Source organism: Phascolarctos cinereus, unplaced genomic scaffold, assembly GCF_003287225.1.
Source record: "Phascolarctos cinereus isolate Bilbo 61053 unplaced genomic scaffold, phaCin_HiC Scaffold_3;HRSCAF=262, whole genome shotgun sequence".
NCBI classification, from domain to species: domain Eukaryota; kingdom Metazoa; phylum Chordata; class Mammalia; order Diprotodontia; family Phascolarctidae; genus Phascolarctos; species Phascolarctos cinereus.
Genome location: NW_027555736.1, coordinates 236707609 through 236725466, shown reverse-complemented (window position 1 = coordinate 236725466; position 17858 = coordinate 236707609). Strand labels below are relative to the sequence as shown.

The 17858-nt window shown below is 36.3% G+C and overlaps 1 protein-coding gene across 1 annotated transcript in view; it reads left to right on the top strand.

The window, feature by feature from the left end:
- Positions 1-17246, top strand: part of SLC35F4 (solute carrier family 35 member F4) — a 267852-nt gene extending 250606 nt beyond the window's left edge. Inside the window, exons 7-8 of the mRNA XM_020986533.2 lie at positions 15808-15897; positions 16816-17246. Coding sequence (XP_020842192.1) covers positions 15808-15897; positions 16816-17057 — 332 coding nt within the window. The 3' untranslated portion in view covers positions 17058-17246. The remainder of the gene's footprint in view (positions 1-15807; positions 15898-16815) is intronic.
- The last annotated feature ends 612 nt before the right edge of the window (positions 17247-17858 follow it).

Below are 17858 nucleotides of genomic sequence, written 5' to 3'. Positions count from 1 at the left end.
ACTAGAGACCTTATGCCAAGTTGGCATTAAACCATCAGCAGCTGCTCTTTGAATTCAGACATTCAACCAGTTGCAAATTCATCTAATTGTATTGTCCTCTAGCTAATATATCTTCATCTTTTTCATAATGTTGTGAGATAATGTTTTTAGTTTTGATAAAAATCTGTGGAGACTATACTTAAAGCATTTTCTGATCTTCCACTTTAGTTAAACCATGTGGGAAAAATAATATAAGATTAGTTTGGAGGACCTTTTCTTGAGGAAGCCAAGTTAGCTCTTTGTAATAATTTCTTCCTTTTCTCAATGTTACTTTTCCCATTCTTTATGAACTTTCTAATATCATTGACAGTAGCTCAGTTTTCAAATCTGCCAGTTCTTCCAATAACCAAGAATGTGGTTTATTTGGGCCAGGTGATTTGAATTCATCAAGGGCAGCAAGGCATTGCCTTACTACCATCAACCCCCTTGTTATGCACAATTTTTATGTCACTTTCTGCTATAAAAATTATTCTCTTTAGCAAAGAAAACATAGCAACCCTCCCTTCTCCTTGTCAGTTATTACTGCTCCATCTACTCCAAAGAAATGATCCCACACCTTCTTTTATATTCACTTTTTCTTAACTAAAAAAATATGAAATACTACCTTAGCTTCCCCCCTCAATCTCAGCTCTCTCTGAGCGTTAGCACCATTGACAGTATTTTATAGAATTGTGCAACACTCCCATTCATTTTCTGTTTCCTGCTGAGATTCCATCTTCTATATGTAAGTTAAAAATAAAATGAAAAATAAATAAAAATCCAAGTTGGTTAATGCATCAATGTCCTCAGACAATTTCTGTATCTTCAGAATTGCATTCTCTAAAATTCTCCGAATCTCCTGGACTAATTTGCCCTGTGAAAACAGCAAAGCAAAACAAAACAAAACCCTAATGTCTATAGAGTGCTTTAAAGTTTGCAAAGAACTTTACATACATTATCTCATTTTATTCTTGCAAAATCCCTGAGAAGAAAGTGTATTACAGATGAGGAAATTCAGAATGACACTCTAAGTGGCTTGATTTTTAAGTAAATTCAGGAACCAGAGGAGAGAAACAAAGTAGAGACCATTTGGGTGAAGGACAATGGGACAAGAAAGAGAAACAATTTTGTCATTGGAATGTTTGCTATCCTTCTGTAGTGTATATATAGACCATTTAGACAGAGAGAGGAAATAGATGAGTTCAGGTAATTGATGATAAGCCTGGCGCAGAGGTATGACATTGAAATAATGAATGGCTTCTATTTTCCAGAAAACTCCTGAAGGTCTATCAAAAACAAGGCAGATAATAACAACTTGACTTACTTTAATAATAATTCCATCCTTCAAAAGTTGGAAGAACCAAAGCAGGAAAATTCCATTCTGGATATGTTTCTCATTAAGAGAAAGAAAGTGGTTGATAAGGTGGATAAGATGAGAACTTTGGGGGAAATTGAGCTCCTAGGCAGAGGAAAGGAAAGATTAACATTGTCTGGCATGCTTATTTTATGTTTAGGACCTTTAGTTCTTCTTTTCACCCAAAGTATTGCATCTTTGAATAAATATTTAAGGCCACTAGTTTTTATTATTTTTTCCTTTCTTAGGTTTTCTTTCTTCATTGTAGGTACTCTCTGTGATGCCTAGCTTGGTAGGCATATGTAAGCAGTTTTCTCTCTTTTCTACTATTTTTAAGTCTTTCTTAATAGATTTATGACACTCTTGTTAGATACAATCTCTGACTAGTACTTTGTTTTTTCCTGCATCTTAAGTCATCATCCAGAAATCCAAACTCCATCCTGAGATACTGTATTTTCATCTAGCTAATTCTCCTCTTTTGCACCTCTGCTTTCAATGAGCAACAGTGAGGAAAATCGTACCTATTCCCCTATGGTCTAATAGTTTCTTGCCCAATACTTAATAATCTTATGCAGTACTTTCTAGGTTACTTTTGGCACTATTTCACCAGTTCACACATGAATCACTAGAGGTAGGTAATAGTAATCTGTTTGCAGAAGTCTTAGGGGGCTCTCAGTTATATCTTAGTACCCAGAAGAGACAATAGATCTCTCTATTGTTATTAATAACTTGACAAATAGCTGCCTCAATATCATATCTAACTTTTTTTGTTTTATTAGTTTATTTTGATTTCTCAACAATCACTTCCATATGCTTTTGAGTTTAAAATTTTTCTCCCCCTTCCTTCCCAACACCCTCCCCAAGATGGCGCACAATCTGACATAGGCTATACATTTACATTTCTACTAAACATATTTTCACATTAGTGAAGTTGTAAGTAAAAATTATTCACTAGTGTTTTGCTTTTGACCCTTCCCTTTTTCCCTTTGCTTACTGCTTCTTCCTCCTTCTATCCCCTCCCTTTTCTTTCCCCTTTTCCTTCCTACTGCCTATAGGGCAAGTTAGATTTCTATACCTAACTGATTATGTTATTCCCTTCTTGAGCCAAATCTGCCGAGAGTAAGGTTCAAACAATGCCACCCCCTTTTTCCCCTCTGCTGTAATAGGATTTTGTGTCTTTTTCTGTAATGTAATTTACTTGTCTACCTCCTCCTTTCTCAGCACATTTTCTAAAATTAGACTAATCCACTTACTTGGATCCATTTAACCCACTTGATTAGATTTTTTTTTATCATTACATCAAAGTCAACTAATATCCACCCCTTTATGTATACTCCTTTAACATGGTGTAATAACAATACAGTTCTCAAGAGTTGCAAGTGTCATCTTCCTTGTAGGGATGTAAACAGTCCACCCTTATTAACAACATATTGTATCTTTCTGTCCATTTACCTTTTTGTGTCTTTCTTGAATCTTGTACTTGAAGATCAAATTTTTTGTTGAGCTCTGGTCTTTTTATCAGGAAGGTTTGGAAGTCCCTATTTCATTGAATATCCATCTCCTCCTTGAAAAATCATGCTCATTTTTGCAGGGTAGTTGATCCTTGGCTGCAATCCAAGCTCCTTTGCCTTATGGAATATCATGTTCCATTGCGGTCTTTTAATGTAGAAGCTGCAAGGTCCTGTGTAATCCTGACTGTGGTTCCATGATATTTAAATTGTTTCTTTCTGGCTGCTTGCAGCACCTTCTCTTTCATCTGGTAATTTTGGAATTTTGCTATTATATTCCTTGGCATTGTCAATTTGGGATCTCTTTGAGGTGGTGACGTGTATTCTTTCTATGGTTATTTTACCTTCTGGTTCTAGGATTTCAGGGCAGTTTTCCTTTATGATTTCCTGAAAGATACTGTCCAGGCTCTTTTTTTCATCATGATTTTCAGGTAGCGCAATGATTTTTAAATTGTCTCTCCTGGCTTGATTTTCCACGTCGGTTGTTTTACCAATGAGGTATTTTACGTTTTCATCTTTTTTTCATTTTTTTCTTTCTGTTTGACTGATTCTTGCTCTCTCATAGAGTCATTAGTTTCCATTTGTCCAATTCTAGTTTTTAACAGATTGTTTTCTTCTGTTAGTTTTTGTACTTCCTTCTCCAATTGACCAATTGTATTTTTAAGGGATTTGTTTTCTTCAGTGTACTTTTTTTCCAGTTTGCCAATTGTGTGGTTTTTTTTTTTTGGCTAGGCAATGGGGTTTAGTGACTTGCTCAGGGTCACACAGCCAAGTAAGTATTATGTGTCTGAGGTAGGATTTGAACTCAGGTCCTCCTCAATCCAGGGCCAGTGCTCTATCCACTGCACCACCTAGCTGTCCCCCAATTGCGTTTTTTAGGGACTTGTTTTCTTCAGTGTACTTTTTTTCCAATTGGCCAATTGTATTTTTTAAGGATTCTTCTACCTCTCTCATTAGACTTTTAAAATCCTTCTTGAGCTCTTCTAAGAAGGCTTTTTGGGCTTCAGACCAGTTCATATTCCCTTTTGTTGTTGCAGATATGGGTTTGTTGACAATGTTGTCCTCTTCAGAATTTCTGTCTTGATCTTCACTCTTCTCATAATATGAATCTATGGTACGTTTCTTTTTACTCATGGTGTTTCTTTATTTCCTGGCCTTTAAAGAGATTGAGCTCTCCTGCTGGGTAACAGAGGGCACTGACCCCAAGCTTCTTGTGTTGGGAGCCTAGGTCTTGGTCACTGGCTTTGTGTGCTGGGGCCTCTTACATTGGCAATTGGAAGCTGTACGGTTCTGGCAGCTTACCTTGTGTTGGGCTGGAATCAGCAAAGCTGGAACTTTCAGGAAATTCTAGGTTGCCTGCTTTTTCTTTCCTTTAGCTTTCTTCAGCTCCTTTTAGATGGGTGCTGCAGGGTGTTTATCTGCCTGGGGCCCCCTGCAGTGTTGTCTCCCTCCTTTCTGCTAATGCACTGGGATATGAGTGCCAAGGCACCTGGTGGTTTTCTGAGCTGGTTTCCACCGGTTTCCCTGCCCTCACTGAGGCACTCAGAGGTCCAGGTGTTGGTGTTTGCCTGCTCTACCACCTGGGCTTCAGGATCTCTTCCTGGGGTTCTGACCGCTTACCTGGTGTTGGGTTGGAATCAGCAAGGCTGGGGCTTTAGGAAGACTTTAGGTTGCTTTCTTTGGCTCCTTTCAGGTGAATGCTGCAGGGTGCTTATCTGCCTGGGGGGCCTTTGTAGTGCTGCTTCCCTTATTTTTGCTGAGGCACTTGGAAGACCCGTTTGTTGGGCTGCTGCCCTGCTATTCCCCATCTTTCTTCTGGTTCAGCTGTTTCAGGTTTTTTTTTTTCTGGGGTGGTATTTTCTGGGTTTTCAGAGGTTGATAGGGGAGAGTGAGAGCGACTACTTTTTTACTCCGCCATCTTGGCTCCCGAAAGCTGAAGCTAGCTGCCTTAATATCCCTGAGCAAGGATTCATCAATCATTACTATTCTTTACTTCCTCTAACTCTTAACAGGCTGTTTGTTTATCTGACAGCTTTTGTGGGTTTGATTTATCAGTCCTTGGAGGACAAGCAGCTTCTTCTTCATTGGAGTATCCAATTTCTTCTTTTAAAAACTTAAATTTTTAAATATTTTATTCTTTTTCCAATTACATATAAAAACAATTTTAACAATTATTTCTTAAAATTTTGATTTCCAAATTCTCTCTCTTTCCATGCCCTCCCCCTGCATTGAGAAGGCAAGTAAATTAATATAGATTATATGTGTGCAGTCACGCAAAACATAGTTCCATATTAACATATTGTGAAAGAAAACACAGATAAAAATGAGAAAAATAAAATAAAGTAAATTTTGCTTCAATTTGCATTTGGACTCCATCAGTTTTTCCTCTGGAGGTGAATACCATTTTTCATCCTTGTCTTAGATCATTGTATTGTTGAGAATAGCTAAGTCATTCACAGTTTGTCATAATACAATATTGCTGTTAGTATGTGCAATGTTCTCCGGGTTCTGCTCAATACACTTTACTTCAGTTCATATGAGTCTGTCCAGGTTTTCCTGAAAACATCTCACTCATCATTTCTTATACATGGTATTCCATCAAAGTCTTATACTGTAACTTGCTCAGCTATTCCTCAATTTATGGGCATCTCCTCAATTTCCAATTCTTTGCCACCACAAAAAGAGCTGCTATAAATATTTTGTACATATCTGTCCTTTTCCCCTTTAAAAAAAAAACTCTTTGGGATACAGACCTAGTAGTGGTATTACTAAGTCAAAGAATATGCACAGTTTTATAGCCCTTTGGGCATAGTTCCAAATTGCTCTGTAGAATGGCTGAATCGGTTCACTATTCCATCAACAATGCATCAGTGTCCCTATTTTTCCACATTTGTCCTCTCCAACATTTGTCATTTTCCTTTTCTGTCATATTAGCCACTCTGATAGGTGTGAAGTGGTACTTCAGAGTTGTTTTTTAATATGCCTTTTCTAATCAATAGTGACTTAGAGAATTTTTACATGACCACAGGTAGTTTTGATTTCTTCATCTGAAAACTGCCTGTTCATATCCTTTGATCATTTATAAATTGGGGAACGCCTTGTGTTCTTACGACTTTGACTCAGTTCTCTACATATTTGAGAGATGAGACCTTTATCAGAGAAACTTACTGTTATATTCCCCATCCCCCAATTTCCTGTTTTCCTTATAATCTTGGTTGCATCGGTTTTGTTTGTGCAAAACCTTTGTAATTTAAGGTAGCAAAATTATCTGTTTTACTTCCTATAATGCTCTCTATCTCTTGTTTTGTCATAAGTTCTTCCCTTGTTCATAGACCTGACAGTTAAGATACTCCATGTTCCCCTAATTTGCTTATAATATCACCCTTTATGTCTGCCATGTAACCATTTTGACCTTATCTTGGTATGCAGTGTGAGATATTGTTCTATACCTAGTTTCTGCCAAAATGCTTTCCTCTTTTCCCCACAATTTTCGTCAAATAGTGAGTTCTTGTCTCAAAAGCTTGGATCTTTGGATTTATCAAACATTGGATTACTATAGTCATTTAATACTGTGTGTTGTGTATCTAACCTATTCCACAGATCTATCGCTCTATTTCTTAGTACCAGATTGTTTTGATAATTTCCACTTTGTAATATTGTTTGAAATCTAGGACTTCTAGGCCACCTTCCTCCTCATTTTTTTAATTGATTCTTTTGAAATTTTTGACCTTTTGTTCTTCCAGATAAATTTTATTATTTTTTCTAACTCTGTAAAATAATTTTTGGGTAGTTTGTTTGGTATCACACTGAATAAGTAAACTAATTTAGGTAGAATCATCATTTTTATTATATTGGCTCAGCCTATCCATGAGTAATTAATACTTCTCCAATTATTTAGATCTATCTGTGTGAAAAGGGTTTTGTAATTGTGGTTATATAGTTCCTAGGTTAGTCTTAGAAGGTAGACTTCCAAGTATTTTATATTGTCTACAGTTATTTTAAGTGGAATTTCTCTTTCTATCTCTTCCTGCTGGACTTTGTTTGTAATACATAGAAATGCTAATGCCTTATGTGGGTTTATTTTATATCCTGTAACTTTGCTGAAGTTGTTAATTGTTTCAACTAGTTTTTAGTCGATTCTCTAGGATTCTTTAAGTATACCCCCATATAATTGGCAAATAGTGATAGTTTCGTTTCCTCGTTGCCTATTCTAAATCTTTTAATTTCTTTTTCATCTCTTATTTCTATAGCTTGCATTTCTAGCACAATATTGAATAATAGTGGTGACAATGGGTATCCTTGCCTCACCCCTAATCTTATTGGGAAGGCTTCTAGCTTACCCCATTATAGATAATGCATTGTAATTTATGTATTTAAATATTTAAGATTTATTTAACCTAACTTAAGTATTAAGATAATGTATATTCATGAAGAAATTATATATTTAGTTAATTTTTATCAGTTTATTTATATCTTTATTTATGTTTATATATTTATAGGAGGCTAGGTGGTACAGTAATAGAATTCTGAGCTAGAGACAAGAAGACTTAAGAAGTCTCTAAAAATGAATCCAGCTTCAGTTATTTACTAGCTGTGTGATCATGGGCAAGTCACTTAACTCTTGTTTGCTCCAGCTTCCTCATCTGTAAAATGGAGATGATAATAATAGTACCTGCCTCCTAGGGTTATCGTAGAGATCAAATGGAATAATTACTATAGAGCACTTAACACAGGGCCAGACATATGGTGAGTGTTATATAAATATTGTTTAGTCAATTAGTTGCGTCCAACTCTTTGTGAGCCTATTTGGGGTTTTCTCGGTAGAGATACTAGGGTAGTTGGCCATTTCCTTCTCCAGCTCATTTACAGATGAGGAAACTGAGGCAAACAGAGTTAAGTGCCTTGCCCAGCTGGTAAGTGTCTGAGGCCAGACTGAAACTCACAAAGATGAATCATCCTGACTCCAGGTCTGGCGCTCTATCTCTGGTGCTCTGCACCAAATGTTTAGCTATTGTTATTATTATTAGTTGAATGGTGGTGGGCAAGTCATTTAACCTGTCTGCCTTAGTTTCTTCATCTGTAAAATGTAATTAATGATACCACATACCTCCTAGGTTTGTTGTGAAGATGAAATGAGATAATAATTGCAAAGTGCTTAACACAGTGTATAGTAAGCTATATAACAACATTAGCTATAATAAAAACAATAATAATAATAATAATAATAATATAGCTTTTATTATTAATTGTGTGACCCTGGGCAGGTCACCTAACCTCTGTATGCCTCAGTTTCTTCCTCTACATAATGAAGATAATGCTAACACCTGCTTCCCAGGTTGTTATGAGGATAAAAATGAGATAATATTTGTAAAGTGACTTGCAAACTTTAATGCAACATATAAATGATAGCTATTATTGTTATACTGGAAATCAGATTATTGTTCATCTGGAAAGTAAATGGTTTTATATATATATATATATATATATATATATATATATATATAATATATATATATATATATATATATATATATAATTTGTGTATAAATACATACATAGACTAGACCACAATGTCTATCCCATTATAATTAATGTTTCAGGGAAAACTTTTAGAAGGCCTTCAAAATATGCACAGAGGCAAAGGACATAGAAATCAAGAAGCGATATCATTTTTTTTAAAAAGCCCTTTCCTATTATTATAGTGAAGCAGCTGCCAAATATGTCAAAGACACATAAAACTCTCCATCAGGAAATTATTAAACATACTCATTAAATGTCCTCATTAGAGAAGGAGAAATGAATAATTTGAAAGAAGGTTTGAGGCAAAGGTAAGTCTTGTAAGAGAGAAGTGTTGAATAAGAGCAGAAAGGAGACTACAAAATAATTATGAAGCTTACAGCTAGCTGGTTGAGTGGATAGCTGTAAGCATCAGGCTTGGAGACAGGAAGACTCATCTTCCCTGAGTTCAAATCTCTTCTCAGACACTTACCAGCTTTGTCATGCTAGTCAAGTCACTTAACCCTATTTGCCTCAGTTTCCTCATCTGTAAAATAAGCTAGAGAAGAAAATGGCAAATCACTCCAGTATCTTTGTCAAGAAACTCCGAATGAGGTCACGGAGAGTTGGACATGACTGAAAAACAGCTGAACACCACTACCACCACCACTATCACAGTTCTTTCTAGGATACCAAGTTACTCTCTGCCACAATACCCTTCATTTTCAAAGTCAATATTATCTTAGTTATACCATATGAATATGAATCATAGAAGATTAGTATTCGCAGAAAAATCAAAATTGTAGGTGACACATATTACTAGAAATAGTGCAAAGGATATATGAAGGACATGAAGCAGATTGTGCTGTCAAGAGCAAGGAAAGATTGGGAACAGTGTTACCACTAAAAAAGGTATTTGGAAAGACATCAGTAACTATTGATCCATATGCCTACTTTCTTATCTCTACAAAATCTTTATGAAAGTAGTTTAAATGTATGATAAAGGGTATCATTGATGAAAGTTTGAGAAGGGAATGGGCAAGCTTTTGAATACATATTTAAAAGCAGACTACATACAGTCCCGTAACTGACTGAAAAGTAAAAAGAAAACAAGATTTCACTGTGGTTACTGTTTGTTGACTATAAAAACACACAAACCACTTGATTCACTTCAGTAAAACAAAATGCCATCAAATCTCTAACAAGATGTCTCTTGTGCATATATAACAAAAGATTCCTTGACAGACTGAATTGTAAAGATTATTTTCTTCGATGATCCTTGCTTATTAGTATCACATGTGGTATACATGTTTGCTACTGTTTTGGAAATGGCTAGAGCACTGTTAAAATGGAAGAAGGATTCCCTCTTAAGATCAGTGGTTTCCAAAATGGAAGTTGTGATTTTCTGGGGGGCTATGATCTGAACCCATTCGAGCCATGGCCTGAGCCCAAGGGATGTATGATACAGTTGGAAGATAGGAAAATGGGTCTCACCTTACTCTCCCCTTGATAGTTAAACAAAGAAGTCGACTCCAACACAACCACACTTTACCCTTATCCCCCAGCACCTCTCCAATCCACGCCTCCCTCCACTGTGCAAACTTCTTAATGTCCTTCCTTCCAAGATGACTTTCAGCCCTCCTCCCAAAACAGTTATAATGTAACCATTTACTAAGCAATCACGGAAGCAATTGTAAAGGTACCATTGAGAAAATCTTACCCTCTCCAGTATACTTACCCATTATCTCCCCAGATGACCTGGCAGATATGGTAGACCTCCCTAGGAGGATGACTTCTAAAGATGCTTTTGTTCTAGGGAAGTGACGAATAAGAGCACCCTTCTCCCTTTTCATTTTAGGTGGGAAAGAATTAGTCTCACAAGATGAACAATTATAAATGCATTGTATTACATCATCTCTTCCCCTAAACCCTTTTCTCTTCTGAACTTCTCTATTTCTTTTAATGGCGTCATTATCATTAGGGTGGCCCCTCCTTCACTCGTTACTGTAAAACAATTGCCAAATGTTTACTTTTCTATCTCGACATCTTTTGCAGCTGTCTCCTTCTCTCCACTCACACTGTGACCACCCTAGTTCAGGCCTTATCACCCTTTGTTTGGATTATTTCAACAGTCTCCTAATTGTTCTTCTAGCCTTGAGTCTCCCTCTCTGCTCTATTTTTCACACGGTTGCCAAAGTGATTTTCCGAAATCACAGGTTTGACCATGTCATTCTCCTATGTGATTTAAGTTTAGGATCAAATGTTACTTTTTCTTTACCTCATTTAAAAAAATTATATTTTTGTGCAAGTTTTATAACATACATTTTTTTGTTGCACAGTACTCAATGGATGTGATTTATAAATAAATGAATGTACAATTATGGGAGGGGTACATGCTCAAAAATTTTTACTTATAGGAGTATATAATCGAAAAAAGTTTAGAAACCCTAGTTCTAAATGCTCCTTTTTGTGGAAGACAGTATATGTCAAATCCTAGGTTATTTCAGAGCCTTCTCAATAAGATCTGTAATCATAAAAAAGAATTCAACATAACTAATCAGGCAGGAAGAACCAAGTGGATAGAGAAATTCTTCTTGTTTTGATAATAATATGCAGTTAGACAAAGGACAACCTATTGTCTATATAACCTTAGACAAATACCATGAATAGACAATAAACTAAGCCCTGAATGGAATATGATGAAGAAAGCAATTTACATTGCATTTGACAAGTTATATATTACTTAGGAAGATCTTGTTTCTACTCCAATCCAACAACAAGATCTTATTAACACCACTGGTGTCTTCTAGTGCTCCTATATGGCTGCGAATCATGGAATACCACAATCTCTGAGCAATCAAACTTGTCACCCAAAGAACAATGGAGACATGCATGCTAGACACAAATAGATCACATCACATTGCTAATATTCAATTATAGGCAAAAATTAGCGGAAAATACATCGGCAAAGAGACATGAGACCAGAAATATGTTTCCAAATTATACTGTATGTATCTTGTTTGTACGTAGTTGTTTGTACGTTGTATCCCCCATTAGACTGTGAGATGCTTGAGAGTAGGGACTGTGTTGTTTTGTTTCGTTTCATTTCTTTTCTTTGTGTAGTCAGCACCCGGCCCTGTTCCTAGAACACAGAAAAGTACTTGTTGACTTAATTTCAGTTGAGAAGAAGGTGGGCTAGTTAATTTGTGAAAGCAAAGTGTAACAGTTGTACAATCTGATCATTTCATTGTTGCCCTGATAACGTCAAGAGTATTAGTTCACTGGTATTCTTGGGTATATACCTGTGAAGGATTTATGGAAAGACACGGGCAAGACTTTCACAGGATGGGAAGGGACAGATAAGTTGCACTTGTACCAGAGGATGGAGTACTATCACTGATGATACCCTAAGTACATTAAAGTACAGTTATCCCTTCCACATTGTGAAGGTAAGAAGTGCAGTACTCCCATGATCTGGAAAATCCGCATAAAATTTTTGGCCCTCCTTTCATACCAGAGAAGTCTGAATTATCGTGGTATTTAAAGATAAAATATGTTAATATTATATAACACTATACATATATTTTATGCATTTCTGAGTTCCAAATCTTTTTCTGTGTCATCTGCTAGCCTTTGAGCATCATCTGTGACTTCTGCAAAACTCCCCCCCAAATTTCCCATTTAATTTCTTATGCTGATATATCAAAACTGCCTTGGGAAAGTCACTATGTGAAAGGGATAACTGTATTGAAGAAATATTCATGACCCAGAACGTGCCCTACATATATCCCTCCTGAATGAAAGATCTTTAAGCACTAGACTTGGAATCCAAAGACCTAATTTAAAATCTCAGCTCTACCAATTCCTGTTGTGGCCTTTGGGTAAGTACACTAATTTCTCTGTGCCTCAGTTTCTTCATCTGTAAAATGAAGGGAATTGAACTAGAAGACCGCTAAGATGTCTTCCAGCTCAAAATCTATGATCAGACCATGACCTAGGACTATAGCTATATTATTTCCAGTGAAATAAACTCTTATGGTGTCTAAATTCAACTGTCTGTGATGGATTTCCACTGATTCCATCTTATGAGGCAAAAAGTTACAACAGGCAGCTAGCTCCAACAAGTGATAGACAATCTTTCAAGGAATTAGAGTCACGTTGATTGATTTATAATTTAATCTGCTTCAAAAAATCCTTATTACTTCTTACCACCATATTAAGATCTTGTCTTTTTGCCATCAGCCCTATCCAGAGACTAGTAAAAATTTCAGAGATGCAAATCAAATGAATGGGGGCATTGGCTTCAGCAGATTTCTGGGTTCACAATGACTTTGGGAAAAGTCATGAAATTCTGCCCTTTGAGGGCAAATCAAAAATGAGAGACATGATCCTAAGGAGAAAGGAGAATGATAGAAATAAGGACAAAATAAGAGCAGCTAGGTGGTACAATTGTTAGAGTGCTAGGCGTGGAGTCAGGAAGATCTGAGTTCAAACCTGGCCTCAGACACTTACTAGCTGTGTGATCCTGGGCAAGTCACTTAGCTCTGTCTGCCTCAGTTTTCTCCTCTGCAAAATGAACTGGAGAGGGAAATGGCAAACCACTCCAATATCTTTGCCAAGAAAACCCCAAATGGGGTCATGAAGAGTTGGACGTGGCTAAAAAAAACATCTGAGTAAAAAGAGCCAAGATAACATTCTAGTTGTGGTTCCCTTTGACCCAGCAATACCACTACTAGGTCTGTATACCAAAGAGGTCCTCCCAAAAAGGATGTGTGTGTGTGTGTGTGTGTGTGTATTATATATATATATATATAATATATATATATATAATAATATATATATATACATATATTTATACAATATATATATATATATATACATATATATATACATATATATATCATATATAATATATAATATATATATACATATATATATACATATACATATATATATACATATATATATACATATATATATGTATATATATTTATTTATTTATTCATTTATTCATTTATTTATAGCTGCTCCTTTTGTTGTGATAAAGGATTGGAAATTAAAGGAATGCCCATTAATTGGGGAATGGATAAACAATTGTGGTACATGATTGTAATAGAATATTATTGTGCTATAAGAAATGACAAGCAGGATACTCTCAGAGAAACTTGGAAAGATTTACATGAACTGCTGCAAAGTGAAGTGAGCAGAATGAGGAGAACATTGTACACAGCAGTGGCAATATTGTATGATGATCAATTGTGAATGACTTAGCTATTCTCGGCAATACAATGATCCAAGACAATTTGAAAGGACTCATGATGACAAATGCTGGATAGCTCCAGAGAAAGGACTGATGGAGTCTAAATGCAGATTGAAGCATGGTTTTTTTCATTTTCTTAATTTTTTTGGGGGGGGGAATCTGTGTTTTCTTTCACAACATGATGTGTGTTTTGCATGATTGTGCATGTATAAGCCCATATCAAATTACTTACTGTCTCAGGGAGTGGGGAGGGGAAGGAGGGAAGGAGAGAATTTGGAACTCAAAATATTAAAAAATGAATGTTAAGGATTTTTTTTACATGCAATTGGGAAAAATATTATCAAAAAATTGAAAAGCCCTTTATATATGTACACATGCAAACACACACACACACACACACACACACACACACACACGCACACAAATATAGTAAGGAAAGCAAGTTCCTGGGGGAAAGAGACTGTATTTTTGCCTGTATTTGTAACTCCAGCTTTTGGCCCACGGCACAGAGTAAACTCTTAATAAATGCTTGTTGGCACCTCTTAGAAAGGATGAGGAGTTAATTCTTCTTTTGACCAAGCTAAGAGGTGATTAATAGCTCAACTTGCCTTGCTTGACAGTGACCTCCATTTGGGTTGTGCTACATTCTTTCTTCTCTATCTCCCCCTGAAAAAAAAATTATTTATATGTATATATATATTTTCTAGGCATTTCCTCTTCCATCTAAATTCAGCCTTACTTCTCTTTCCTATATGATGGACCACAAAAACATGAGATTCTACAATGACTTGTTTATTGCTTATTTTTTTAAATTAATGATTAAAACTGGTACAATAATTAACTCTCTATGTAAGTGTGGGCATAATAGCAAAAAAGCAATTACAAAAATATTTTCCTTCTATTTATTCAAATATCCTTATAGTTTTCTTTATGTTGTCTGGGTCTCTGAGAAACAGAGCATAAAAATCTATCAGAGTGTTAGTGATTGTTCAGAAAGAAAGCATCTCCCTTCCTTCCAGGATAATGTTCCAGTATCACAGCATTCTGGAGTTGGTGCAAGTTTCCCAAGATATTACCATGCCTGCCAAGATTCACTCTCTTGGCACTTCCAATGGCGCAAGTACCACCATATCTTTTCTAGGCCTAGGTATTATTGTAGCAAAATATGCGGACTGTTTTTTTTTAACTTGCCAAATAAGCAGAATTGCATTTTGAGTACAAGGCAGCATGGAACTGGAGGACCTGCATTCAAATCCCATTCAAATCCCTGCCCTACCTGTTTGACTTTGGACAAACTACCTAACCTTTCTGGGCTTCTGTTTCCTCTTCTATAAATGAGTGATTTGGACTAAAAGGGACTAAATGGAAGAGAGGTGCTTTGCCTCTAAAAAAGACATGTCATAATTTTCTATTGTTCAGGGTATCTTGAAATTCTTTTGAATACCTTGATTGTAAAGAGAAAGAGGGTAATTAGAAGAGAGATTTGGAGAGTTAGGATTAAGAAAGAGATTTGGAGAAACTATAGAAATTATGTTCTTAATTCAGAAAGAATCTTAGCCAGAGAGAAGACAGAAGAGGTAGTACCAGAAATAAAAGGAGAATGTGTAAATGGAAGCCATCCTCAAATTTATATAACTAAAGGCTGACTGAAGCTAACTACAAAATGTTTTATGAGGTATGTTTAGTGAAAAATGCTGGTTTGGGTCTGTAATGTCATTAATATAGACAATTCTTGATGTGGAAACTCCTTCTGACTGTGTAAGTCAGCAACTGGCTTGTTATTTATAGCCTGAGAGTAACCAAGGTTAAGTGCCATGCCCAATGGTCATGCAGACAATATGTATTAGAGACCTAAATTGAACTGTGGTCTTCTTAATGATCAGGTTAGACTTCTAACTGACTTTACCACACTACTTTTTTTTTTGAGGCAATTGGAGTTAAGTGACTTGCCCAAGGGCACACAGCTAGTAAGTGTCAAGTATCTGAGGTCGGATCTGAACTCTGGTTCTCCTGACTCCAAGACCAGAGCTCTATCCACTGTGCCACCTAGCTGCCCCGCATGTTACTTCTTCATAAAGAAATTACATCTTTACAGCTGGGAAGAGCTGGTGGCAAAGAGCCCAACATACCAATTGCCCTTCATTCTCTATCTTCTTCCAATTCTTTTACAGCATTTAACATCCTGGTCAACGTTGGAGTTGTGCTGACATACCCAATCCTCATCTCCATCGGCACTGTGCTCAGTGTTCCCGGGAATGCAGGTACCTGTACCTTTTGATGTTTTGTTAGTTTTTACAAGGACAACAAGTACTTCTTTTGTACCTTGAGATGTTTCCAATGGGGGATTATGTGCCTCCCACCAGGAGATGTTTTTAAGTATTCTGGAAGTGACAGACAACAGAGTTACTAAATAGCAGGCCTAATTTTTATAGCTACAATCTGTTTTATGCCATCTTGCTTTTGAAATTAAATATCAAACGTATTCTTTTTGCTGCATATAATCTCCATGACAAACAAAAAGGGTGGCATTTATAGTATACCATCCTGTTGGAACAAAATTTACCAAAGCAAACAAGTGCAAAAAAAATAAATAAACATCTGTGGTTCCCCTTCACTCTGCCAATGGAAGAAAACAGTGTCTGTGAATGGCTTATCACCCAGCCTAGCTACAGATGGACATTCATTCATTCAATAAGCAATTTTATTGAGCATCTATTATACACACGACATTGTGCCAGGCCCTGGGGGAGATATAAAGATGGAGAAAATAGGGATCCAACCCTTAAGAGACTTAAAGGCTAAAAGAGGAAATGACGTGTACAAATAAACATAATAACAAGCAGAAAGTAGAAAGCGCATAACAGAGGTACTAATAAAGTGCAATGGGGATACAGAGAAAGAACTCACATAATGAAGAAAGGCTTCAGGAAAGTTGTATTTGAGCTGAACGTTGAAGAAAGTATGAGATTTAGACAGGAAGATGGGAGCGGTGGGGCGATTTTAGACATGGAGAACGACGTTAGAAAACATGAGCTCTGTCTAGACGTGTGGGGGTGAAGGGTGAGGAAAGAACCAGTTTTAGGGATGCCAGAAGACCTGGGAAAGGAAATATCCCAGACTTTAATGATTCACTTTCAAAGCGGTTTAAGAAACACATGCTTGGTTTTTCTCTCCTACAGCTGTGGATCTCCTGAAACAGGAGGTGATATTCAATGTTGTCCGGCTGGCTGCCACCATTATCATTTGCCTCGGGTTCCTACTGATGTTGTTGCCTGAAGAGTGGGATGAAATCACTCTGAGATTCATCAATAACCTGAAAGAAAAGAAAAGCGAAGAGCGTGTAGACGACACGACTGAGTCCAGTGTACATTTAAGAAGCAGGAGCAGAGCTAATGGCACAGTGTCTATACCCCTCGCTTAAAAAAGCGACCAACTTCTGAATGCACGCGGATGTATATTCTGTGAATATAATTTTCTCACTACTTGTATGCTCAAATGACAGTATTAACCTTGAATCGGAATGAATCACAAGTGAAGTGACATTAACAATAAAAGTTTACGTTTATACACTTAGCAAGTTACAAGTGTAAATAACCATGGTTTTTTTTTATTAAAACATTTTCATCCTTGTTCTTTTTCTTCTTTTTTTCCCCCTTTATTTTAGTCATGAAATTCTTTAAAAGTGTAAGAGTCCAGCTTCAATTCATACCTCATTTAAATATTGAAGCAGTATGACCACTCTGATCTCATTTCTCATTAATAGAAGCTCCATACATGGCAAGTTGGGAAGTAGAATCTATTGACTTTGTAAATTTCTTCTAGTCTTCATTTGAACGTCATTGTCCCTAGCAGTTTGAGAGAGCACTGATTTGGACACTCGAGATTATTTTTTAATTAATTAATTTTTAGTTTTCAACAATCACTTCCATAAACTTTGGAGTTTTTAATTTTCTTCCTCCTCCCTCCCCACTTCCTTCCCTAAGATGGTGTGCAATCTGATATAGGCTCTACATATACATTCCTTTTAAACATATTTTCACATTAGTCATGTTGTAAAGAAGAATTAGAGCTAATAGGAGGAACCACAAGAAAGAAGAAACAAAACAAAACAGAAGGAAAAAAAAGCAAATAGTATGCTTCGATCTGCATTCAAACTCCATAGTTCTTTCTCTGGATGTAGATAGCATTTTCCATCGTGTGGACACTTAAGATTTTTAAATGG